At 34.9% G+C, this 24500-nt stretch overlaps 3 protein-coding genes across 9 annotated transcripts; all 3 read right to left on the reverse strand.

The window, feature by feature from the left end:
* Positions 1-233: 233 nt before the first annotated feature.
* LOC124888593 lies at positions 234-1000 on the reverse strand. Its single transcript, XM_047399329.1, has one exon. It carries the CDS (start codon positions 866-868, stop codon positions 422-424), a length of 447 nt encoding a protein of 148 aa, XP_047255285.1. The 5' UTR covers positions 869-1000; the 3' UTR covers positions 234-421.
* A 3442-nt stretch (positions 1001-4442) lies between these two features.
* On the reverse strand, positions 4443-9492 carry LOC107856750 (lipid phosphate phosphatase 2). Its single transcript, XM_016701739.2, has 8 exons — positions 9290-9492; positions 7784-8007; positions 7575-7662; positions 7360-7469; positions 7176-7269; positions 6310-6498; positions 6151-6210; positions 4443-4997 (listed from the first exon to the last, which is right to left on the reverse strand). The coding sequence occupies exons 2-8, from the start codon at positions 7997-7999 to the stop codon at positions 4783-4785; spliced, it is 972 nt and encodes a 323-aa protein (XP_016557225.2). The 5' UTR covers positions 8000-8007; positions 9290-9492; the 3' UTR covers positions 4443-4782.
* A 2021-nt stretch (positions 9493-11513) lies between these two features.
* Positions 11514-18981, reverse strand: LOC107856742 (lipid phosphate phosphatase 2). 7 transcript variants are annotated; one of them, XM_016701731.2, is made up of 9 exons: positions 18858-18981; positions 16100-16177; positions 14422-14646; positions 14192-14279; positions 13917-14026; positions 13471-13561; positions 13000-13188; positions 12855-12914; positions 11514-11892 (listed from the first exon to the last, which is right to left on the reverse strand). In XM_016701731.2, the coding sequence occupies exons 2-9, from the start codon at positions 16133-16135 to the stop codon at positions 11723-11725; spliced, it is 969 nt and encodes a 322-aa protein (XP_016557217.1). In that variant the 5' UTR covers positions 16136-16177; positions 18858-18981; the 3' UTR covers positions 11514-11722. The 7 variants fall into 7 exon arrangements, with proteins under 7 accessions (XP_016557217.1, XP_047255282.1, XP_047255281.1 ...); XM_047399326.1 differs by lacking the exon at positions 18858-18981 and adding an exon at positions 17456-17513; XM_047399325.1 differs by lacking the exon at positions 18858-18981 and adding an exon at positions 16791-17159.
* Positions 18982-24500: the final 5519 nt, after the last annotated feature.

The raw sequence follows: 24500 nt of genomic DNA on the forward strand, positions 1-24500 counted from the left end.
GAAGCAGCTAGAAGTACTCGCTTTCACGCCCTTGAATTATTATTCACAAATGAATTGGGAAAGCCAACAGAAAGATTAGATTCTGACTTCGTAGAGCCGGTGTTGTTGTTGCCTGCGCGTAGGGCCGTCCCCCACTCCCGTCCCGGGGCGCTAAGGGGCTTTTGTTTTTGGAACAGACGGCACGGGAGTGTTTTGCTGACGCCTCATTAAAGGTTCCGCTATACATACATACATAAACGCAAATCAAAAGTGAGTAAAATCTTATTGTTTTAGTGTATTACAAGCATATTATACCTTGGTATGATTTACGTACACATTATCCTCTCCAGACTTCATTATGTGAAAATACACTGAATATATTGTTGACATAGAAGAGTGAGTTATATGTCTTTTACATATTAAAAAAATAAAATAGGCATATTTATGACATATCTGCTTGAGTTGATCTGGTCATTTTATTGAGGACGTTAGGTACTGATGTGGACCCTACCGTTGACAATGACGTTTGTGTTTGCCTTTGCTTTCGGTGCCTAACGACGTAAACAATGGCGGAAGCGAGGAGCAAAACGACGCCGGTTGCTCCACAAATCAAGCTGGAAATCAACAGCACTTGTCTCACGTGATCTTTCCGGTTGCTATCACGTGATATTTCACCTCCCGAATTATTATTCCACCACGTGATATTTCTTCCCTCCGGCACCGTCTTCTCTCCGGTGCCGGAGAAGAATGAATGCAACTGTGATTTTGGAGTCGGATTTAACGACTGTTGGTATGGTAACCCGTGCTCCGATGGACGGAGCTCTCTGCAATGTGATTTGGATGACAATAAGAAGAAGAAGAAGAAGATGATAAGTAAAAATTGATCCATGCTAAAAAGCGCTGTATGTTTTAAGCTTTCATTTAATATTCACTCTAAATACTCAAAAGGAAAAGAGTTTGCTTCTCATTAAAGAAAGAGGACAAAAAGTTAAATTGTAGAGAGTTTGCTTCTCATTAAAGGAAGGGGGCAAAAAGTTACTATCAAATACTGTATTAGTGTTCTCCTCCATCTTTAATCAGACATCGAAGATTCGACTCTGAACATAAAAAAAAAAAAAAAAAACTTTGTTATGAGTGCTACCCCCGAATGGGATTCTACCAGACGCGAATTCGAATGCAGGTATCGAATACTGAATGAAAAAACAAAAAAGAAATATTGTATGATTTTTATTTAAAGTATGTTGTATGTCTGAATTCAGGGTCGGACCGGGTGTCAGTATGCTCATTCGAACTTTTTCGGTGAAAAATTATGTTCTATATATAAAGTAAAAAATCTATATTTCTATACGTATATTAATTTTGAACCACCTAAACTAAATAAATGAGACAGTCCAGTGGTACTGAGTTGTGCTACTTGGGCCGCAAGCATCAGTCTGACTTCGCAGGTTCGATTCTCACTGGGCTTGCAATTATCCAAAAAAGAAAAAAACGACTAGAAGTCGCACATTTACAATTTCATAAAATGATGTTTATAATTTATCTTGAAATTGACTTGGAGAAAAGACAATTAATGCTATCAGTAAAAGTTGTTTCTTAATATGTCAAAATGATAAGTAAAAGTAGAAACTTAATTAAAAAATTAGTGATGAGTAAAAGCACATGGAGGAAGTAGGTCTGAAATGATTGGCATTTGCCACTATTATCCAATCATTATTTTTACGGACAGCAAAATGAAATAATAATAAATCAAAATAGACACGAAATAAAGAATGGAGCAAAGTCATATAATGAAGCACTAGTATTTTTGGTTTTAACTTTTCTCATCATATTGTTTTTTGTTTTTCTATTTTCACAATTTCAACACCAAAATAAAAATTCTTTTTGTTGGATTTTTTCCCTAAATGAGCATTCTGCATTTATACAGAGTTCGGAAAAGAATTTACCAATGACCTAAAAAAAAATAAACTGATGCGCAAAGCATTCTGTATTCATGCAGAATTCGAGAAAGAACAGAATCATAACGGGTGTGCTAGTTGGTTAAGTTCCCTAGAATACAATATATTTTTATAAATTTCCAAAACCATCCTAAAATCAACCACATCATTGGTTGAAGAATCCATCATTGGAATTGGTTTCCCAATTTCAATTTTTTTCCATCCACAAATAGTATCAATTTTCTTTCTCCCTTCTAAACTCATCATTTTATTTACATAAGCATTGTGAAACTTTGTCATTAGTTTCAATGGTGAAAATAGCTTCCAATGAAGCTTAATGTGTGCTTGTTTCATCTTCAAACAAATAATCCTTTTCTTGTTTCCAAGCCTAATAACTCTCATCTTCCTCTTGTTGTTACCCCCTTTTGCATCTCCTAATCTTTCGTACTTTCGCCTCGCCCAGAATTTCTTTAGGTTATCCAAATATGAAAAATCGAAAATTCCCATTGATGCGATTTCGTCAACAATGACAGATCAAACAAGAACTTGATGAACGAGATTACTCATATATAAAAGAAAAAAATATTTTTTTTAAGAGCGAGTCAAGCGGAACTATAGAATATAGTATATACCAATTAAAAAGTGTTAGAAAGATTTTGTGTGGATTCTCTAGGTGTGAGAAGGGACACTTTATATAGAGTAAGAATTGCATGTTAAGGTTAGAGTTAATAGGATAAGTACAATGATGAAGTTCATTTAATTATGTTTTTAAGGTACAAACATTAACAAAATGACAAATGGATTTATAGTTCAAACACTATAAAAGTTTATAAATGATGCATTATACTTCATTATAATAGAAATAGGAACATACAACTTACTATAAATGTGGATCCTATTTGAAAAGATCATATTTAGATGATAATAACATATTCATATTTGACTATTTCAAACAAGTAAAAGTTTGTTAGATTAACATCTTTCTTTTTTAATCAGAGGTCTAATCGAGCTTTAAAAACAAAGAACACTTCGTTAACGAGTGGTTTACACCCCTAGTGAGCCTTTTTATTTTTTTTATAACCGTGGTGTTTGGGCCAGTCTGCGCGCACCTCGACTAAATCCACGAGATACTAGGTAACTCTGTCCACCAAGGCTAGAACAAATGGAAAGAAAACACCTAGTATTTGTCTCTACTGGGAATTGAACCTAAGACCTCATGGTGCTCGTCCCAACTTCACTGAACCACTTTAAACGCGAATCTGATTTAATTTGAGCAGTTACAAAAACAAAAATAGTACCCCACAAGTGACTATTTGGTTAGTTAATGTTGTAAAAATGAAGGAAAAACAACATAAATTCCAACAGTTTGAAGCTTAATTACAGAAAATTTTGATATTTTACATAATTACTGAAAATCTCGATATTGGGTCTCTCGAGATACATAATTAGCTCCCAATACATCCAACGAAGATACATTCTTTCCTTTGTAGACATACATAATCAGCTCCCGCTACATTCTTTTCGATTTTGGGTCAGTCGAGATACATAATACATCCAACGAACGTACATTTTTTTCTTTATAAAGATACAAAATTAACTCCCAATATATTTTTTTCGATTTTGGATTTATCGAGATACATAATTAGCTCCCAATACATTTTTTTCAATTTTGGGTCTACCGAAATATATAATTAGCTCCTGATACATCCAACGAACATACATATTAGTTGAAATTTTTATAATTACTTTATAAGGGCGAGAGTTTGTGTAAATACGATAAGTTAAAGGCGAGAGTTTGTGTAAATACGATAAGTTTAAAGGTGTATGATTATGTTATTTTTTCAAATAAACAAGACCACAATGATTAATCATTTAGTAATTATAAGGCCGTCTGTTGTTAAACCAATTGAAAAGGTCCAATTATACTTACTGCCACTAGTTGCCAAAGATTGCCGTCTCTTATCACTTTATGTGCGAAAGGTGAGTATTATATTACATTACAATTAAAAATAAAACATTTTGATAACATCTTAAAAGAGTATGTTGTAGATAGCAAATCCAGACACAAGCATCAGTAGTTGATTCCATGGGTCAAACCCGTTAATCTATAAATCACACAAGAACAACTTAACCGTTGCTCCCAGACTCCTTGTCGAGTTTTACGTTACAACTGAGGGGGAAACCTACCCTGACGCAAGCATCAACGGCTGATTCTAAGGGTCAAACACATTACCTATAAATCACACAAAAACAACTTTACTGCTGCTCCAAGACTCCCCTATCGAGTTTTACATTACGAGGGGCGGAGTGCAGTGGGGTGGGGTGGGGGTGTGGAAACTACAATTGAGAGTTGAGGTTCTAGTAAGTAATACAATAGGGGGGATAGGGTAGGGGAAATTGGGAAGGGGATTACACGGTGGAGTCCAATCCGTACCAATAAGGTGAAAGTTCAAGTAGTCAACCAAACTGGGTTACTAAACTATAGATAATGACACACATACATTTGCATACATTAAAAATATTCCACACTTAAAAGAGTAAAAGGTGAACTCATGAACTATCAACAATACTCGCAAGTCCTAAACATAGGCCATAAGGCTTTGAGATTTCATGTCTATACACCACATTTTATCTCGTCTAAAAATGAACGAAATCACGGAAATTACTTGAGAACTAGGTAGTAACCAGTTAGCACGTGGAGTTCTTGAAGTCGAATCTAAGAAACAAATGTAAAATTACGAGGGTAGAAATTCACAGAAGTAGAAAAACAAGCAACCCCTGCAAAAAACTTACTTGATCGATGAGACTAACTGAGTTGCAGAATACCTATTCTGATCTATACAGTTAATGCACGAAACATGAAGTCAATTCAACGCCTCCATCTGCCATTTTCAACGTCTTCATCAAAGATTGGTCTGGTCTCATGTGCACTGTGTTCTGATACGCCAACGCCATGTTGAGGTTGAGCATACATATTGTCAATTTCGGGTTGCCTTATAGTAAGATGACCTGGATTATTCGACATAGACTGTGTACCAGTTCGCTGTTCTGCCAGCCTTTGTAAATGTACATGAGGCATCCTACCTGGACATGGAATAGGCAGTGTATCAAAATTCCCATAAGGAGTTCGATCAACTAAAAATACATGTCACGTCAATTTCTCCTTTCGAGTCTTCAGATCAATTATAAACAACTTTCTAATAGAAGTGAAAATGTGAATCTCTTCAGTTAGGGAGATAACAGCAATAAGACGGGGCATTATATAGAAAATGCAAGAGACATTGCTAATCTATGAATGAAGGACATACGACGGGGCATTATGAAACCTTCGTGGTTTGCATAAACCAACATGAAAATTCAGCAATAGGCTAAGTAATACTGGCCTAACTTTTTCATCTACTTATATCCTTCATCTGGGAAAGGCAGCATTTAACAACATTCGGAAAGCCTAAAATTAGCTAGCACTGGGGGTGGGGGGGCTTTCCTCTATTAGATGCTGGTGTAAGATAAAACAACGGAAGGGAAAACAAGAACTTTCTCAAAGGCACTCTGCCATGTGTTCGCCATTGCACATCTCTAGCTGTTTCCCTCTACCCCCCAAATAATAGACGCAACAACAGTAAAGGTGCAATGACTAAGCAATATTCGCCAATTAACTTTTTCCTTTGTTTCTTTCTCCTTCTTCAGCTAGAAAAGGACTCGAAACTTACAGCATTAGGGCACGAAAAACAGCCAACAGAGAGGAAAAGACAAACAACAAAGGTTGTGCTCCCTCATGTGTCGGGCCATTGCCTATCTCTAGCCTACCCACTTGGAATAGTTGGCGAAAAGGGAAGCACCCGTGCACCCAACCTTGAGGATGGAGAGGCATTCTAATAGTAGAAAGTAAGCTTAAAAATTCCGCAACGGTAGAATTTGAAGTTATCTGATATCCTCCAGAAAACTTCAATTACGTATTACGCGTTTTTACAAGTGAGAAGTTGAGGAACTCATTTACATAGCTTTCATATTATCTTTCAGTCATCAGATTGACAGAAACAAACTCATTACATCCATCAGATAGACAGATGCAAACTCACTACATATGTGGCAGTCAAAATGATTTACTATTTACTTAACAAAAATCACAATGCCCTACTGTTAAGGATTTTAACTAGTAAACTGGCTAATTCTTTGTTTTTGCTGATTCAAAGTAGGATTACTGTGTAAAAAGATGCTGAAGAAAGTGAGCAAGTACCATCTATATCATATGGCGGGGGGAAGAATTGTAAGTAACAAACTGAAGCCACAATCAATCCTGCATAAATGGCACAAAGAAAATAACAATAAGTTCTATACAAACACAATAAGAAACAGGAAAACCAGAAAAGTACATGTTCATCCATAATCTACAGACCTAGGAGACCTCCAGCAAATACATCCTGCCAATGGTGCCAGTAGTCATCAACTCGGGAAACTGCAACTAGTGCTGCAACTAGTAAGGGCAGGAGAACAAGACAGAGCTTATAAACATGGCCTCTTCGATCAAATGCCTTGATTTTCCCAGACAGGTACCAAGCGAGGAAACCAAGACCAGCGAAAGACCCTATCACATGATGCCAACAAATGGCAACAAGCTTCAGTTTTCTTTAAGAACTCAAAATTTACTCAAAGCAAGCCAAGATCTTTGATAAAACAGCCAAACATCCTTACAGAGACATAGAGGAACATAATATCTCATATTGCACGTGCAGGAATTCCGAGTTATGAGCCAGATGTCTACTTAAGTAGATCATTCAAACATAAGTCAACGTCACCTATGAACCAGCTATTTAATATGACTGAACTATTTGAGGTGAAAACTTTACTATTAAAAAATTATAGGAAAAGAGTGACAGCATAGTGATATACAAAAATCTATATTGGGCATTTTAAGAAACTGTTGCACAAATTCGGCAGCCACTTGACTGAATTGTACCGGACAACAAAGCACAGATGTTTCATTCTTCCTGTTTTACATATATTATTTGAAGATCAATTGCACTTCTTATAAGTAAACACAATCTAAAATCTTGCAGTGAAATCCTATGCTGAATGGGAGAACATAAGTATATCGATGAAAAGGAAAATAAAACAGTTCACATCACTCAGAAAGTTTCATTGAAAGAAAGAACAGAAGTGAAGGACAAGTGCTCATTTTGTTGAAGGGTAGAGCACCAAAAGGAAAATAATCACAATTTTCTGATGCCAACAATGCAATTGATAGGGAACAGTTATACTCACAAGAACTATGTCCACTTGGGAAACTCTTATGTCCTTCTTTGATAACATTTTTCAAGCCACTACAATTGACATCGCCTGTGATTGTATCAAACACCTAAACACAGAAAATTATAATTGAAAGTTGCAAAATGATGTTATATCAGTTTCTGATACATAAAGGGAGATTCCAAATGAGTAAGAATACCGCTTTTCCATTAGGGAAACACCGCCAGAAGAAGTCTGGACGGGGTCGACCAACGGCATCTTTTATTGCATCAGTAAGAACTGAGGTGATGAGTACAGAGTACAGCAATCCTGAACAAAGCACACGAAGTAATCAATCTGATCCAATGTTATATATTTGCCAACATAACTTGCCACCAGGTAAAGACTAATAGTCACATAAGGGACAAAGAATACCTAATATAGCTTGATGCACATCGTAAACATCCTTTCTGATGAAGTAAAAGACAAGTATGACCAGTAAAGGTAAGATTATAGCAACAATCTGTTTACATGGAAAGGTATATGGGTTATAAAAAGCACACAACAGATGTACAAAAAACACACACTACTCTTGTATAACTATGTATTGCCTTAACACAATTAGACTTGATGGTTGCACTTACCGGAACAGCCCAAAAGGGAATAGTATTGTCTTTCAAAGGGTATTTCAAATCTGTCATCATGTCAGATCCAACAAAACGGTGAAATGGTTCTATCACATTTAAAACTATATCAATCACCACAAGTAGGAAGAGAATAAACCAGTCGTGCATGTGAAACTTTGCTACTTCCACTCCCTGGTTTCTGAATGTATGCGCACCCAATTGAATCTCTGGCATTTTAACAACTAACACAACCAAAATATCAATCAGTAAGATTTTTTTGTAAGTACAGTCGGTAAAACTTGTATGACATTGATATAGGAGTAACCAAACAAAGATTGACTTTTGTACCATATATATAGAGAGAGACATGATAAGATTAATCATGTTCTCTTTATAGTCAATGCCAGTCAATATATTCTCTGCTGCACTTAGACATGGATGGGAAGACACAGATCAAAAAGGGGCTAAGAGGTTGCACAAGATCTTTAAATCTAATAATAGAGCTGCTATGAACCTAAAAAGAATCGATTCATCTAAAAATTCAGAAGATACTTACTAGATCAGTTGCATCCCAACAAACTTATGAATTTGATTTCAACTTCAAAATTCTCATTTTCCTAACAATAAACACTCAAATTTCCACATAACTCGCACAACTCTCGCACTTTTCCAACTAAACTAAAAATTTATCGATTCAGTTAGGTTTTAAAATTGTTTTTCATCTATAAAAAACAATGTCTTCACAAATTACTCACTATTTTCATACTTTAATACTTCAATTTCAACTTCAAAATCCTCATTTTCCTCGCAATAAACACTCAAATTTCCATATAACTCGAACAACTCTCGCACTATTCCAACTAAACTAAAAATTTATCGATTCAGTTAGGTTTTAAAAGTGTTTTTCATCTATAACAAAACAGTGTCTTCACAAATTACTCACTAATTTCATACTTTAATACTTCAAAATCCTCATTTTCCTAACAACAAACACTCAAATTTCCACATTACTCTGGTATATTATTCCAAAAAATACTATCACTTCAGCTAACAGTGTCTTCACAAATTACTCACTAATTTCATACTTTCGTACTTCAATTTCAACTTCAAAATCCTCATTTTCCTAACAATAAACACTCAAATTTCCACATTACTCCGGTATATTATTCCAAAAAATACTATCAATTCAGCTAACAGTGTCTTCACAAATTACTCACTCTTTTCATACTTTCGTACTTCAATTTCAACTTCAACTTCAAAATCCTCATTTTCCTAACAATAAACACTCAAATTTCCACGTAACTCAAACAGCTCTCCCACTATTCCAATTTCTAACTAAACCAAAACACATACTGACATACACCAGCAAAATCACAAGTTACTTTTCCTCCACTACCAGCAACCATTAAACAACAATTATGAACAGATAAAAAGTAACCGAAAAACTTCGCCGCTGAGAAAACTGACGATACTGCAAAAAAGTACGTTGATAAAACTACCAAAAAAACGGGGAAAAAAATTCACCTGAAAAAAAATATCTGGAGAGAGAAAAACGCTTCGAGAGAAGGATTTCGGGAGCGTTTTTTGTTAATTGAAATTCAAATAATTGGAGAAGATAAAGTGAGAGTAGCAGTAGTGGAGAGAAAAAAGCATATAAAAGTGAGAATGGAAATTTGAAGTTTCGAACTTAGATTTTTTATTAAAATACGAAAACGTTAAATAAGATAGAGCCAAAAAGGGGACAATAATTAAATCAATTTATATTATTTATTATCCGCGAAAAAAAATATAAATTCCAACAGTTTACAGCTTAATTATAGAAAATTTTGAAATTTTACATAATTATTGAAATCCCAATTTTGAGTCTACCGAGATATATAATTAGCTCCTGATATATTTTTTTCTAAAAAGATACATAATTATAACATAAATACTAATATAATTTTAGTCTCCAATAAGGTGATAAATAACATAAATATACATCTTAATTTACTATATTTAGATAAATTTTTAATTTTATAAATTAATTATAAGAATCTCAACTAATTATGTATCTTCGTTGAATATCGGGAAGCTAATTATTTATCTCAACATATCCAAAATTAAAAAAAATAAATCTGGAGCTAATTATGTATCTTTATAAGGAAAAAATGTATCTTCGTTTGTATTATGTATCTCGATAAATTTAAAATCGAGAAAAATGTATCGGGAGCTAATTATGTATCTCGATAGACCCAAAATTACAATTTTCAGTAATTATGCAAAATGTTAGAATTTTCTGTCATTAAGCTCCAAACTGTCGGGATTCATGTTGTTTGCCTTTTTTTTTCCTCATAACGTAATTCAAGTACTAATGGATTATTAACTCATTTCAATTCAAGTAATTTTTGATTATTAACACGCCTATTTATTAGAGACTCAATTAATTTTAACTCGTCCAAATTTCGCTCTAGTTTACAAGCCCTAAAACAAAATACAACTTATTCTCGTAATTGAATTTGAGGAGTGTAAAATGTATAGTGGAGTCTCATTCCTACCTTTATAGGGTAAAGAGGTGATTTACAAGTAACTTTCCTCCTTTATTCAGATTTAAAATTGATAATGTGAACGAGCTCACACAGGTGAAATTAAACACGTCGATTAAAATATCACAATCTCAACTAGTCAAGTAACGATCTATCGTTGCCTAGTTGAGTATTCGTGTCCAGTCAAACATTTTCACATAATAAGAAATTGATAGAGTAAAAAAAATCTAGTTAAGTAGCTCTAGAAAACTAAGTTAGCCTATGTCATTTTCATGGGCCTCTTCATATATTCTTTGCTTATTCTTAGTGTATTTGGCCACTTGCTTTTCTTTAGCCTACAACATGCCTTTCCCTTTTTTGGTATAAACAGACGTGGAATTAGGATTTAAAGTTTGTAAAGTCGAAAACATGCAATTTTATAGGTGCGTGTCGTAAACGGATACCCCACCGGATCCATTTCAAATCTAGCCGGAGGTTTTCAAGCCTTGTTACGGACTAAGGTCCTAAAGAAAAGCAACCCCAATTCCTCCCCAACCCAGGTCAAAGGTCTTCCCACCCTTTTTGGGGGCAGAGTCAAGTTCGTTACGGTCAACAAATTAGCCCCGCATCGTATCGATAGCGATTCAATACTGCCTGTCCACCATTTCACTCATCCTATTCATCCTTTCCGCGTAATCCATCTTCGAGTCGCGGCCGAAAGAACTACCTTTCACATCCAAACTCGAGGTCCCACCCCTGTCCTTCACCTTACCGACCTATAGGTTTGCCTACTTCACTTATTAAAGATAATGAGAATCGGTTATTCAAAGACCCTACTTAGTTTCGCAAGCCTTTGTCATCATTGTTAGTCGACTAAGTATGGCCTGAGGCCACCTGCGAATCTGTAAATCCAATACGTGAGATCTAGAGAGAGTAGAGTGTACATACATCTTACTATTATCTTGAGAAGGTCGAGAGACTGTTTCTGATAGACCCTCGACTGAACAAACACAAAAAAAGGGCAATCCAGTGCACTAAAGCTACCGCTATGCGCAGTATCCGAGGAAGGGCCCCACCATAAGGGTGTATTGTACGCAGCCTTACCTTGCATTTCTGCCAAAGGCTGTTTCCAAGGCTTGAACCCGTGATCTCCTGGTCACATGGAAACAACTTTACCAGTTACTCCGAGGCTCCCCTTCGACTGAACAAACACAGCAACAAGAAAATAAGTTACAGAGACAAAATCATCAGCCAATTGAACTAATTATGCAACAATTTACACACAAAAACTAAACTGATTAAACAATTTCAGTAATCAAATAGGTCCCTAAGCTAAAATACTTGACATATAACAAAAACAACCTTAAAAATATTCACAAGAAAATAACAAACTGAGCTAGTTTTAACACTTTGAACAAAGATAAAACATAAGTTTACAGTGTCTTATGATGTCTCACATTCTGCCAAACTCGACATCCTCAAAAGGATTGGTAGCTGTACTAGACTGCTGATTCCGTTGTACCTCGGGTTGATCTAATTCTAATCCTCCGTTAGTAGGGTGGACGATTTGTCTGCTACTGCGAACCTCCTCCACTGCCCGGAAATATGCATATGGTCCCCATCCTGAGAACCGCGAAAAAAAAAAATGAACATATCGGGTTAGTTTCAGTATTTTGTCCACTATAGCAGTAAAGTCGTTTTATCTTGAGCCGGGGGTCTATCGGAAACAACCTCTCTACTTCTTCGGAGGTAGCAGTATGGACTGCGTACATCTTACCCTCCCCAGACCCCACCTTGTGGGAATACAATGGGTTTGTTGTTGTTGTTGTTGTATAGCAGTAAAGTCGCGTAAAGGAGATTTTGTGCAATGCCTTCGCGTAGATGATTAGAAACCAAAAGGAAAATTCGTAGGAAATTAGAAGAAAACGCGATTGCGCTGTGGCATTTCTGCTGATACAATAAGTAGAGTAAAGCGAAAGTGAAGTAACCTGAAATGTATCCCGGTGCACTAAAGCTCTCGCTATGCACGGGGTCTGGGAAGGGCCGGTCCCACAAGAGTCTATTGTAGATTTCATAAAAGGCATCGAGAAGGTGCAATAGATATGAAATGTTGACTTGTTCAGCTCATGGAGCCAGCCTCCCCGCCCCCTTGCCCACATACACCCTCCGTAGCGGAACCTAGAAATCTTGATCTGTTTAACAGCTCTTTTATGAAAGTAAGTGGCTGAGGCACTAACTGACTACGAGTGTAACAAGAGCATTTGTTGACAACAGGATTATGCAAAGATGATCGGACCAACCTTCTTTGTTTAAGAAACACATTGAGAAAGGGCAAATGTATAAAACCTTTCAACGAGATAGTGCTTTTTCAACTCTCTCGATATGGAATACATGGCAAACATAAGCCAGATTAGTCAACATTAACAAGATCTCATATGTAATGAGTGGTTTTGTTGGTTGGTATTAGTCTGAATACGAGAAAATAATTCTATTGTTTAAGTACTAAGAAGCTAACGAAATCAAAAAGATCGGAGGAAGGTTTGCTGAAGCGCAAGGAGTTAATACACAGCGCGGGAGGAGATTACCTTCAGTATGGTATGGAGCTGGGAAGAACTGCAGGTAACAGAATGTTGCAACGAAAAGGCCTGAAATGCGAAAAATGTGGAGTAAGTATTTGTCAAATGAAACATAGGCCTCGTTTACTTCTAAATGTAGAATTTCAAGACGAACCTATCATTCCGCCAGTGAACACATCTTGCCAGTGATGCCAGTAGTCATCCACACGTGAGACACCGACAAGAGATGCCATTAGGAGAGGAAGAAGAACTATGCATAGTTTTGCCACATGCCCTCGGCGATCAAATGCTTTTATCTTCCCTGCTAAATACAACGATAGAAACCCGAGACCAGCAAATGACCCTGCAAAGAAGAAGCCAAATATTGTTGGATTAAACTCTCTGAAGATACTGATTTTCATTCCAATAAAATTAATCCTAAAATTCTTGGAAATAACCAAAAAGATTTCCAACTCGGACACTAAAGAAAGAAAGATTTCATGATAACTCAGACTGCATATCGGATGAAGTACTCCCGTTTGAAGTCTGAAAACAACCTTCGTCAAAGGTTTCAACTAATTAAAATCTCGGAAATCCTGATTCAATGAAGTTGGATAGTGGAATCGGAGAAATTTGAGATACATACATGAGGTATGTCCACTTGGGAAGCTCTTATGTCCTTCCTTAATATCACTTTCTTTACCATGGCATTTCACGTTTCCCCACCGATCATACTCCTGAAAAGGGAACAGCGAAGTAAATCAGTCAAACGTGCTTGTAAGTGTATTAGAGTAATATAATCAAGAAAAGCGCTTTCACTATCAGATAAACATACAGATACTTATATTGAATCGAGCGGAAATGCACTAGGTGATGGAGGGAAAAAAGTAAAACTTTGCCTTGTGCGAAATAAATCAATCAAACGTGCTTGTAAGTGTATTAGAGTAATATAATCAAGAAAAGCGCTTTCACTATCAGATAAACATACAGATACTTATATTGAGTCGAGCGGAAATGCACTAGGAGATGGAGGGAAAAAGGTTAAACGTTGTCTCACTAGAGGAAGAAAATTGGGGAGAGTAAGGTACATACATCTTTACCATCAGGAAAGCAACGCCAGAAAAAGTCTGGCCGGGGACGACCTACTGCATTCTTGATTGCATCCGTGATTACAGCCGTAATTAGTACGGCAAATAAGAGGCCTGCAATTTTTGGACGAGTCTAGCGCAATTAGTAAAGTTACTTGGCATAACAAAACGGAAAACATTCCTTTCACTACAACAACGAAAACAAAGTCACAGAAGCAAAATTGAGTTCTATAGATATTTCAATCCGTTCTAAAGGGAAAATAACTCAAATGGAATTACCTAGAATGCTGTGATGCAGATCATAGACGTCCCTCCTCCGAAGATAGATGAAAACAAAGATGATAATAGGCAATACAACTGCATATAGCTGTTCATCAGAAAAATCTATTAAAAACACTAGAAACTCCGGGATTTGATTACAAAAATTGGAACTTTTCGAATTAATTAAACTTTCCCTACGTTATACTGATACTTGGCTCTATATGTTAATAAGGAAACGGAGTACTCACAGGAACAGACCACACTGGGACCGTATTATCCTTCATAGGATATCTCAGATCAGTCATCATATCCTTTCCAACATACCGGTAAAATGGACCGATGACATAAAGGACTATCTCTATTACTACAAGCAGCAGCAATATAAGCCAGTCATGCATGTGAATTCTTGCAACGGACGACCCATGAGACTTAATAGTATGTCCGCATCCGAGCTCAATCTCATTTCTATTACCCTGTTGCAAAACCAAATTTAGTATTCAAACTGATAGTTCATTTGAAAAAACAGTCTAACAAGCAAAAGTACTTCGAAATTAGCAAGACGGGGATGAATATGAACTTCGTTTTGAACCACACAACATAATCATCAGAAATGGGAATACAGCAATAACAAACATCTAGGCCTCGAAAACAAGCAAGTTGGGGTCAGCTATGAATCCTCATTGTACATATCGCGCCATTAGAGCTCATCTCTATCCGGTGTTATACAGGAGAATAATTAAGAATCAAGACTAAAAAATTCTTTTCAACTGGCAAATCGACAGAAATGGGAATGACTAACAAATGTTCGTTAATCGATTGTGATGTTTACACATTTTCAGGAGAAAAAGAGACTGCTTTGGCGACATCATGCTAATCCTACAGAAAAAGATAGTTGTAGATATACCAATGCTAAGTTTCTCGGACTCTTCAAAAATGTCTACGGGTGTGAGCCGGATCCTCCAAAAATAGTGTATTTCTAAAGGATCCGACACAGGTGCGGCAACATTTTTGGATAGTCCAAGCAACTTAGTACCAATGTGATTAACGGTACCTGCACCACGGATCTTCCAATATCACTAGAGTTCATTCAGTATTTTTCTGGTTGACTGGAGCTCTAAATTGCGATGATCGAAAGTAACAACAACAACATACCCAGTGTAATCCTACAAGTGAGGTAGAGAGGTTGTTTCCGATAAATCCTCGGCTCAAGGAAAAGCAAATCAAAAAAGAAATAATAGAAGTGAAGAAATCATGGCAAAATACTATAGAAAGTATGACAAAGCAACAACAACATACCCAGTGTATTCCCACATAGTGGGGTATGGGGAGGGTAGAGTGTACGCAGACCATACCACTAACTCGGGTGAAGTAGAGAGGTTGTTTCTGATAGACCCCCGGAGAAAGTATAACAAAGCATTTTGTAAAAAAAAAAAGAAGGGGAACAGTAACTACAATAAAATAGTGTGATACACGAAGTACAAGAGACGGTAGATAGTAACAGAAGTTGAAGGACAAGAAACTACAGAGAAATACTGTGGCTACCAATATGGGCCTATGGGGGGATACGCAAGAAAACACTCTACTACCTACTAACAATACCACAGTACAATCCCCCACCCCCCACCCCAAACAGAACAATTCTACCATACAAAATTGGATTCTTCATCACAAAGTATCATACACCATATTGGTAAAGGACTACTGCAAGAGAATACAGAAACAAGTCACTTCATAAGCAAAACCAGATATCAACAACAACAACAACGACATATCCAGTGAAATCCCACAAGTTGGATCTGGGGAGGGTGGAGTGTACATAGACCTTACCCCTACCTCGTAGAGGTAGGCTGTTTCCGGAAGACACTCGGCTCGAGTACATCAAATCAAAAACTAAAACTCAACCAAAAGCAAAGAAAGCCAACAAACCTGAAACACAGTCCGAATCTTATCTTTCCAAGCCATGTAAGCACCGCTGACACTTCAATTCACAAAGAATCTTGAGACCTAAAATCCAAAAAACCACCAAAAATAAGAAAGAAACAAGATTTATCAGCAAATAATCCTTCTAATATGATATCAAAACTCACTAATATAGCATCATTATAAGAACAACTTTGACTTTTATAAGAAAATAATGATGTTAAATTAAACATTAAGCATAGAAAGGTACCCTTTAAGCAGAAGAAGACAACAAGAAGAAAATTGATTAAAAATACAGTATGAAATAAAAGAACAGAAACCCAAAAATCCACCAAAATTAAGAAAGGAGACAAGATTTATCAGCAAAAGGTACTAGATAATGCTATCAAGACTGAGTAAAGTATAATTTAAAGAATGACTTTGACAATTTAAAAGAAACTAATGGTATTAAATCAAACAGTAAGCACTGAAAGGTACCCTTCTTAACAGATATTTTCTGAGGAAACAAGAGAATAATTCAAATGGGCCCCCCCACAAGTTAAAGCTTCAAACTTTAGAAATGGAAAGAACATAAGGCAAGACAAGAAGGAAATTGAGAGACAATGCAGTATGAAATAAAAGACTTTAAGATAGCAACAACAACATAGCCGGTATAATACCGCAGGTGGGGTCTGGGGAGGGTAGAGTGGACTCAGACCTTATCCCTACCTCATGGAGGTAGATAGGCTATTTCCGAAAGACCCTTAGTTCAGGCAACACATATCAAAGCAGAAACCGAAACCCCCACTATTTATTAGGAAAAAAAATCCTTCTAGATATGTTAACAAGACTGAGTAATATAGCATAAGAATAGTTATAAATGAGTCCCCCACAAGTTAAAGTTTCAATCATTAAGCGATGGCAGAAGATAAGGCAAGAAAGAAGAGCCATCAAAGGATGTTGTGTAGCGGATGACGTTGTTCCTTCCTTAACCAGAGGTCTCGGTTTGAGCCCTGGCTAGAAGGCTTTCCCCAAGTGGGATCTACTACGCGCGAATCTGGATTAGTCGGCTCCAATGCAGGTACCAGACACCGGATGGAAAACCAAAAAAAAAAAGGCAAGAAAGAAGAAAATGGAGAAGAAAAAAATACAAAAATTTTCAAAAAGGAGCAAAATCCAAACTCATAAAGAATCTTGAGGACCTAAATTCCAAGAACCCACCAAAATCAAGAATGGAAACAAAGATTTGTCAGCAAATAATCCTTCTAGAAATGATTACCAAGACAGACTAATACTATCATCATAACTCATACGATCAACTTTGACTAATTAAAGGGAAATTAATGATGTTATATAAATCATTAATCACTGAAAAGTATATACAATTTTTAGCAGATAATATCTTGGAATCAAAGCAAAATATGCATTTACTGTACTAGCTTTTTTACTGTACTAGTTTATATGCATTTATGTTTTGCGCTTGTTATAGTGTTATCAGTCCTAAGCCGGGGGTCTATCGGAAACAGCCTCTCTACTTCACCTAAGGTAGTGGTATGGTCTGCGTACACTCTACCCTCTCCAGACCCCACTGTATGGGAATACACAGTGTATGTTGTTGTTGTAATATCTTGGAGTCAAAGCAAAATAATGTTTCAAATGTGTCACCCACAAGTTTCTGTTTAAAGATTCAATTTTTCAGCAAGAAAAAGGAGAAAAAAATACAGTACACTTTAAAAGAAACAGAAACAACAAACCCCACCAAAAATTAAGAAAGAAAACAAGATTTATCCTTCTAGATATGATATCAAGACTGACTAATAGCATCATAACAACAACAATAACATACCCCACGAGCGGGGTCCGAGAAGTGTGGTGTGTACGCAGACGTTACCCCTACCTTAGGGAGGTGGAGAGGCACTAAAAGCATCATAATAAGAACAAAATTGACTTTTTAAAGAAGAAATTATTAATGATAAATCAAAGATTAAACATTGAAAGGTACCCTTTACAATAATTTTCCAAATTGGTTCCCACACAAGAAGATAAAGCTTCAATCTTTATCAATGGAAGAACACAAAGCAAAGAACAACAGTAACAACATATCCAATAAAATCCCATGAGTGGGGTCTGAGGAGGGTAGAGTGTACGCAGTCCTTACCACTACCTCGTGAAGGCAGAGAGACCATTTTCGAAAGACCCTCGAGTCGAGTACAACAAATCAAAAGTAAGTATGAAAAGTGACTAAAAACTCACCATAATTAAGAAAAGAAATACTTAAGATTCATCACCAAAAAAAGACCTTCTAGAAATGATATCAAGACTGGCAAATATAGCATCATAATAAGAACATATTTGACATTTTAAAATAGAAATTAGTGATGTCAAATCAAAGATTAAGCATTGAAAGATACCCTTTTTAGCAGATATTTTGTGGATAATACAAGAATGTACTATCAAATTGGGCCCCCCCACAGGAAGATAAAGCTTCAATCTTTAGCAATGAAAGAACACAAAGCAAAGAAAAACAACAACAACAACGACGACAATAACATATCCAGTAAAACCCCACGAAGGTTAGAGCTTAAACAGACCTTACCCATACCTTAAAAGGTAAAGAGGTTGCTTAAGGACAATAACATATCCAGTAAAATCCCATGAGAGGGGTATGGAAAGGTTAGACCGTAAACATAAAGAGGTTGCTTTCGATAGACCTTCGGCTTAGAGTACATAAATCAAAAGTAAGTATGAAAAGGAAAAAACATATTAAAGTGTACGCAATTCTTACCCCTTTCGAAAGTCTTTACAAATGGCAGAACACAAAGCAAAACAAGAAAATTTAAGTATGGAAAAAATTTGTATGATGGATTCTTCTAATGAGGCAGTTTTTAAGACTTTTTGAAAAAAAAAAAAAAAAATTCAACTCTACAACTATATGGAAAGATGGTGCCCGAGGTACATGGAAAGTGCATAATATTTTTTGAAAATTGAATTTTAAATTATTGTTAGGAGATCCCAAAGATCAAAGCTCAATTTATTTCTTTTTTAATTTTTCATTCGGTGTCTAATAATTTAAAGGGGACGTTGGAGTAACCGGTAAAGTTATAGGAGGTTACGGGTTCAAGCATTGGAAAAAACTTTGGCTTGCGTACAATACTCTTGTGGTGGGCCCTTTTCAGATAACGTGCATAGCAATAGCTTTAGTGCACCGTACTGCTTTTTTTTGTCTAGTAATTATATTGACTAAGTTTGCGTTCACGCGTTGCAAAATCCATTTCTAGATGTTGCTTGGACTTTTCAACAATGTCGATGGGTGCATGTTGTTAAAAAAAGTGTTTCCTTAAAGGATTCGATACATGTGTGACAATGTTCGAACTCGAGATTTCTGATTAAAAATGAACGAATCTCAACCATCTATCTCGATATAAAAGATTAAATCATTTGATCAGAGCCGTTGATATTGTCAAACATGTTAAATTAAATGATCAGATGATGACGGCTTGGTTGGTTGGTTATTTAGTTTCCAGGCTATAACTGTCGACGTGTGGGTCCCACACAAGAAGAATGATTAGTCCAGCGAGCCCATTTCCACATGATTGGCCCAAGAATTTTACTTGATAAAATTTTATTTTTTTATAACGGTGATGTCTAAGTAAGTTTGCGTGCATCACGACTAATTTTGCATGATACATGTCATCTCCTATCAGCAACGGCTACCAGTCAACGCTTACCGCCAATAGGTACCAAGTAACAATGTTCCCCAGACGACAAAATTTTGTGTGATACATGTCATTTCCAATCAGCTACGGTTGCCAATAGATACCAAGTAACAGTGTTCACCAGACGACAAATTTTGCGTGTTGCATGTCATCTCCTATCGGTAACGGCTACTGGTCGCCTTTTACCGCGAATAGGTACCAAGTAACAATGTTCACCAAACGATAAATTTTGCATGATACATATCATCTCCTATCAGCAACGGCTACTGGTCACCTTTTACCGCGAATAGATACCAAGTAACAGTGTTCACCAAATGACAAATTTTGCATGATACATGTCATCTTCTATCAACAACGGCTACTGGTTGCCTTTTACTACGAATAGGTACCAAGTAACATTGTTCACCAAACGACAAATTTTGCATGATACATGTCATCTCCTATCAGCAACGGCTACTGGTCGCCTTTTACCGCGAATAGGTACCAAGTAACTGTGTTCACCAAAGCTAAAATAAAAGGGAAGAAATTGCATCATGTCTCTACTGATATTGAAATTTAAACTTAAGATCTAATAATTTTCAACCCACAACATTGATCATTAGGCGTACTAGATAAATATTACTAGTAATGTAATAAAATTATTGTTTGGGTTTTAGCATATTCAACATGTTTTGTTATCGGGAAAATATTAAATCTTGTTCATATTTTGTATATGTATCAAAAATATCCTTAAATCTTATAATGTTATATATCAAATTAAAATTAATGTAGAAACTCGTAAACTTTAAATTGAGATCCATTTTGATGGGTCTAAAATACACCATTTTCACTATTAATAGATGTAACTTAAATTCTTTAAATGGAAAAATGTGTTAATCCTAAACTAAATCATGTAAATAAGGGGGGGAAAAGTTAGTTCTAGAACAATTCCTTTTGTTGACAAAAAATATTATGGCATTTTATGTTTCTTTGACTGATTTTGAAAAAAAAAAAAAAAAAGTTAGGTAGAGAATTATGAAATTGTTATATAGTTTTACTGCTCGAGGTCGTCACGTATTTGAATGTAATATTAAAGTATAATAATTGTTTCCTTAATATAAGTGTTTTGATATTTATTTAGCTGTCTTTAAGCTATTGAAAATATTTTATTGTTGTATATAATAGTCTACAAAGAAAACCTTGACAAAAGGTTAAAGATTTTGTTCGAAATATTTGAATTTTGAAAAATATTTTATTTATAAATAAAACAATAAAGTATAATACTGTGATATTACTAAAAAATCATGTGTATAAAAAAATTATATGAATCACTAAATTTATAATTTTTTTCCTCCTATGTGATGATTTTATTTTTTATTTTCTTAAATAAACAATTATAATTTAGGTGGCTAATTATAAGCCATTGGAGTAGGTGAACATAACACATGCTAAATTTAGGCACAATGTTGGTGGGATATTAATTATAATTGATTAATTAATTTTTGTGATAATTTTCCTAAAATTCTGCTTGTAATATATGATGCCAAAAAATTAAAATTAATCCATGTTGGGATTAAATTACTCAATTGGAGAAACAAAAACAGGTTGGCTACTCTGGTTAATTAAATATAAAAATATGCAATATAAAATTATTTGACACGATCAATTAAATAATTGTGCGATGTTTGTTCTATATAAGCTTATAAGATAATAAAAAAACTATTTCTTTTGATAATCGAAGAATATACCTCAATATTATGACGTGTATGTTACAACTGTTATAGAAATCTGCATTGCGATTTCGATCTTTTTAAGTAGTTTCGTTTGAATTTCTGATTTCGCCATGGATTGTGACATGACGTAGTTGAAAACGTTTAGCCATTTGAATTAAAATTCTTTTATACGACATATATTTTAAAATAATATTTCTTCCTTGTTACACTTTTCCCACTTCATATTTGACAAGTTAAATATAATGCATAATGCATAATATAAATTAATGAATCATATCGTTTACTTAGTAAATTTCACATTATATATATATATATATATATATATATATATATTTATTTATTTATTTATTTTAAAAAAAGTACTCCTATTTGCTTGTTGTTCTAGGAAGTTTCCCGTATTAATTTATTTTTATTTTTTCTTGTTATAAAATAATTTGACATTTGAAATTCACTGACTCGACTAATTTGAATTCGCATAGCGTAAGGTCAATTAAAAGGCGAAAATGTTCCCTACTAGGTTATTTCATTTCTAAGGTTCGAACCTGTTACCCTGATTAAGGATAACGAAGTCCAATGTAAATCTAGAGAGTCAGTTACGAATAGCCTAAATATAACGAAATACGCTAACTACATATAAATATTCAACTATGAACTTATTTATTTATTATTATTATTATTATAATATTAATATGTGGCCGTTTCATGAGTGTATAAACTTCAAAATAAAGATTTAATCCTATTCATTCCACTGTAATTCTCATTTCATATAATTGCGGGATAACTTGTTTCTCGACCAAACGAACCATTAAAAAAAACAAGCTAGAATTTTTTTTAAAAAAGTGGAAATTGACCAATCACTCTTCTTGTGTGGGTCCCACATGTTGACAGTTATAACCTACCAAGTAGTCATCATTTGACCAAGTAATTTAACATGTTTGACAATATCAACGGCTCTGATCAAATCTTGATCTATACCGAATTGGATCGTGATGGGACGATTGAGATCTTTACACTCTAAGGGGTCGTTTAGTAGAGTGTATAAAATAATACTGAATAGAGTGTATGAGTAATATCGGAATTAGTAGTGCTGAAATTAGTAATACTGGGATTAGTAATGCTGAGATTATTTTTTATGCAGTGTTCGGTTTGATGTATTGAAAACAATATGTATTGTTGTATTTTAAAAAGAATATTATTTGTTTACAAAAAAACCCTTGATATAGAATAACTTTGTATATTTACTTTGCAAAGCTTTATTATTCTTTTTTTTAAAAAAAAAAATCAACAATATAACTATAGTAATAACTTATTTTGAAATTTTAAGATTTAATCATTCACTTGCAAAAAAAAAAAAAAAAGTTGTCTTTTCTTTATTTTTTTGTTGTTCGCACTTTGTGGTGTTTTAAGTTGGAAGGGATACGTGTAACTTTTGAATAAGACAATTGCATCGTTGTTAACATAAAATTATGTTTCGTAAAGTGTTAAATTTAAGATTTTTTATTATTATTATTTGTGAAACATTCTATTTACAAAATTAAAGCTATATGCAACCATGCAATTTCTTTCGGGCTTTGACAAATAAGTATTTTCTAAGTTAATGGAGTAGTCTTTTTAATGATTAAAATTATTTAGAGGAATATTATCATCTTGAAAATTGAAAAGAAATAACTCATATTGAATAAAGTAAAAAAGATTTAAAAGAATTTAAGGCCATTTTCGTCTTTATTAATATTTATTCATCGATTACTAATCCAACCAAATTGGGTGCATTAGTTATACACCCTATAATACCATGTGGAGTGTATAACTAATCCATGTATTAGTTATACATTGCTTCTTATTTGCTATCAAACATTGTATTAATTTATCCCACATTTTAATACATGAATTAGAAAAATAATCCCTCCTACCAAACGACTCCTTAATCACGTGTCTTATTGGATAGTCGCCCCATAAATGAGCCATGCAACATGCAAATCAAGATTTAAAAGGGCACCAATATATATATATATATATATATATATATATATATAAGGTAATTTTTAAAATTTTCTTTTATTTATATATACATAAATTTTGAATCGTTGAACACAAGACGAGAGGTTGTATTAGTGGCAAAATTCATTCATTTCGAGTTTCAAGTTCAAATCTGAGACACTACATTTACCTTTGTGTTACCTTTGAATGCTTAATGTTTGATTTAGCACTATTAATTTATGAGATAAGCATTCGTACCATCTCGAACTATGCTCAAAGTTGCTACGACGCATTCCAATTGCACGGGAATTCAATTACCCCTTAACTTAATTTTATCATATTTTTGTCAACCTTTTTATAGAACCCTCGTGAAGTTGGAGTGTGTCGTAGCAATTTTTGTCACCCTTTTGTACTGACGCGGCACCATTATTACATAAAATGGAGCCCACGTTAAAGGTGCTCCGTCAGCTAAAAGGGTTGATAAGGTGTCACGTCAGCTAAAAAGATTGACAAAAATACGATAAAATTAAGTTAAGGGGTAATAGAACCCTCGTGAAGTTAGAGTGTGTCGTAGTAATTTTTGTCACCCTTTTATACTGACGCGGCACCATTATTACATAAAATGGAGTCCAGCTCCGTCAGCTAAAAAGGTTGACAAAAGGTGTCACGTCAGCTAAAAAGACCGACAAAAATACGTTAAAATTGAATTAAGGGTAATAGAACCCTCATTAAGTTGGAGTGTGTCGTACCAAATTTGGTCATAGTTCAAGGCAGCGGCGGACCTATCCTTTGGCAGAGGTTCAACCTCCTTCAACGGAAAATTATACTATTTATACATGATTAAAATTGTTTTTTATGTGTATACAGTAGATGTTGAACCCCTTCGATTGCTCGTATGTTTATTTCTTAACCCTCTTAGTGAAAATTCCGGCTCTACTACTGGTTCAAAGTGGGTATTGGATGCTTCACTGTTAATTTATTTTTGAAAAGTCAATTTTGTTCTTATTGTGATGCTATATTAGT

This window comes from Capsicum annuum, chromosome 11 (genome assembly GCF_002878395.1).
Source record: "Capsicum annuum cultivar UCD-10X-F1 chromosome 11, UCD10Xv1.1, whole genome shotgun sequence".
Lineage (NCBI taxonomy): Eukaryota > Viridiplantae > Streptophyta > Magnoliopsida > Solanales > Solanaceae > Capsicum > Capsicum annuum.

What these genes read in the sequence shown, in the direction of transcription:
- LOC107856742 (XM_016701731.2), bottom strand. Translation starts at nt 16,135, where the DNA reads ATGGCTTGGAAAGATAAGATTCGGACTGTGTTTCAG. An exon ending in GCTTTCCTGATGGTAAAGAT is followed by an intron (nt 13,562 to 13,916) that starts GTATGTACCTTA and finishes TTCCCTTTTCAG; the next exon opens with GAGTATGATCGGTGGGGAAA. An exon ending in AGCTCCATACCATACTGAAG is followed by an intron (nt 11,893 to 12,854) that starts GTAATCTCCTCC and finishes CGCGGTTCTCAG; the next exon opens with GATGGGGACCATATGCATAT.
- LOC107856750 (XM_016701739.2), bottom strand. Translation starts at nt 7,999, where the DNA reads ATGCCAGAGATTCAATTGGGTGCGCATACATTCAGAAACCAGGGAGTG. An exon ending in ATTTGCTGGAGGTCTCCTAG is followed by an intron (nt 6,211 to 6,309) that starts GTCTGTAGATTA and finishes CCATTTATGCAG; the next exon opens with GATTGATTGTGGCTTCAGTT. An exon ending in CCCGCCATATGATATAGATG is followed by an intron (nt 4,998 to 6,150) that starts GTACTTGCTCAC and finishes TTCCATGTCCAG; the next exon opens with GTAGGATGCCTCATGTACAT.
- LOC124888593 (XM_047399329.1), bottom strand. Translation starts at nt 868, where the DNA reads ATGGATCAATTTTTACTTATCATCTTCTTCTTCTTCTTCTTATTGTCA.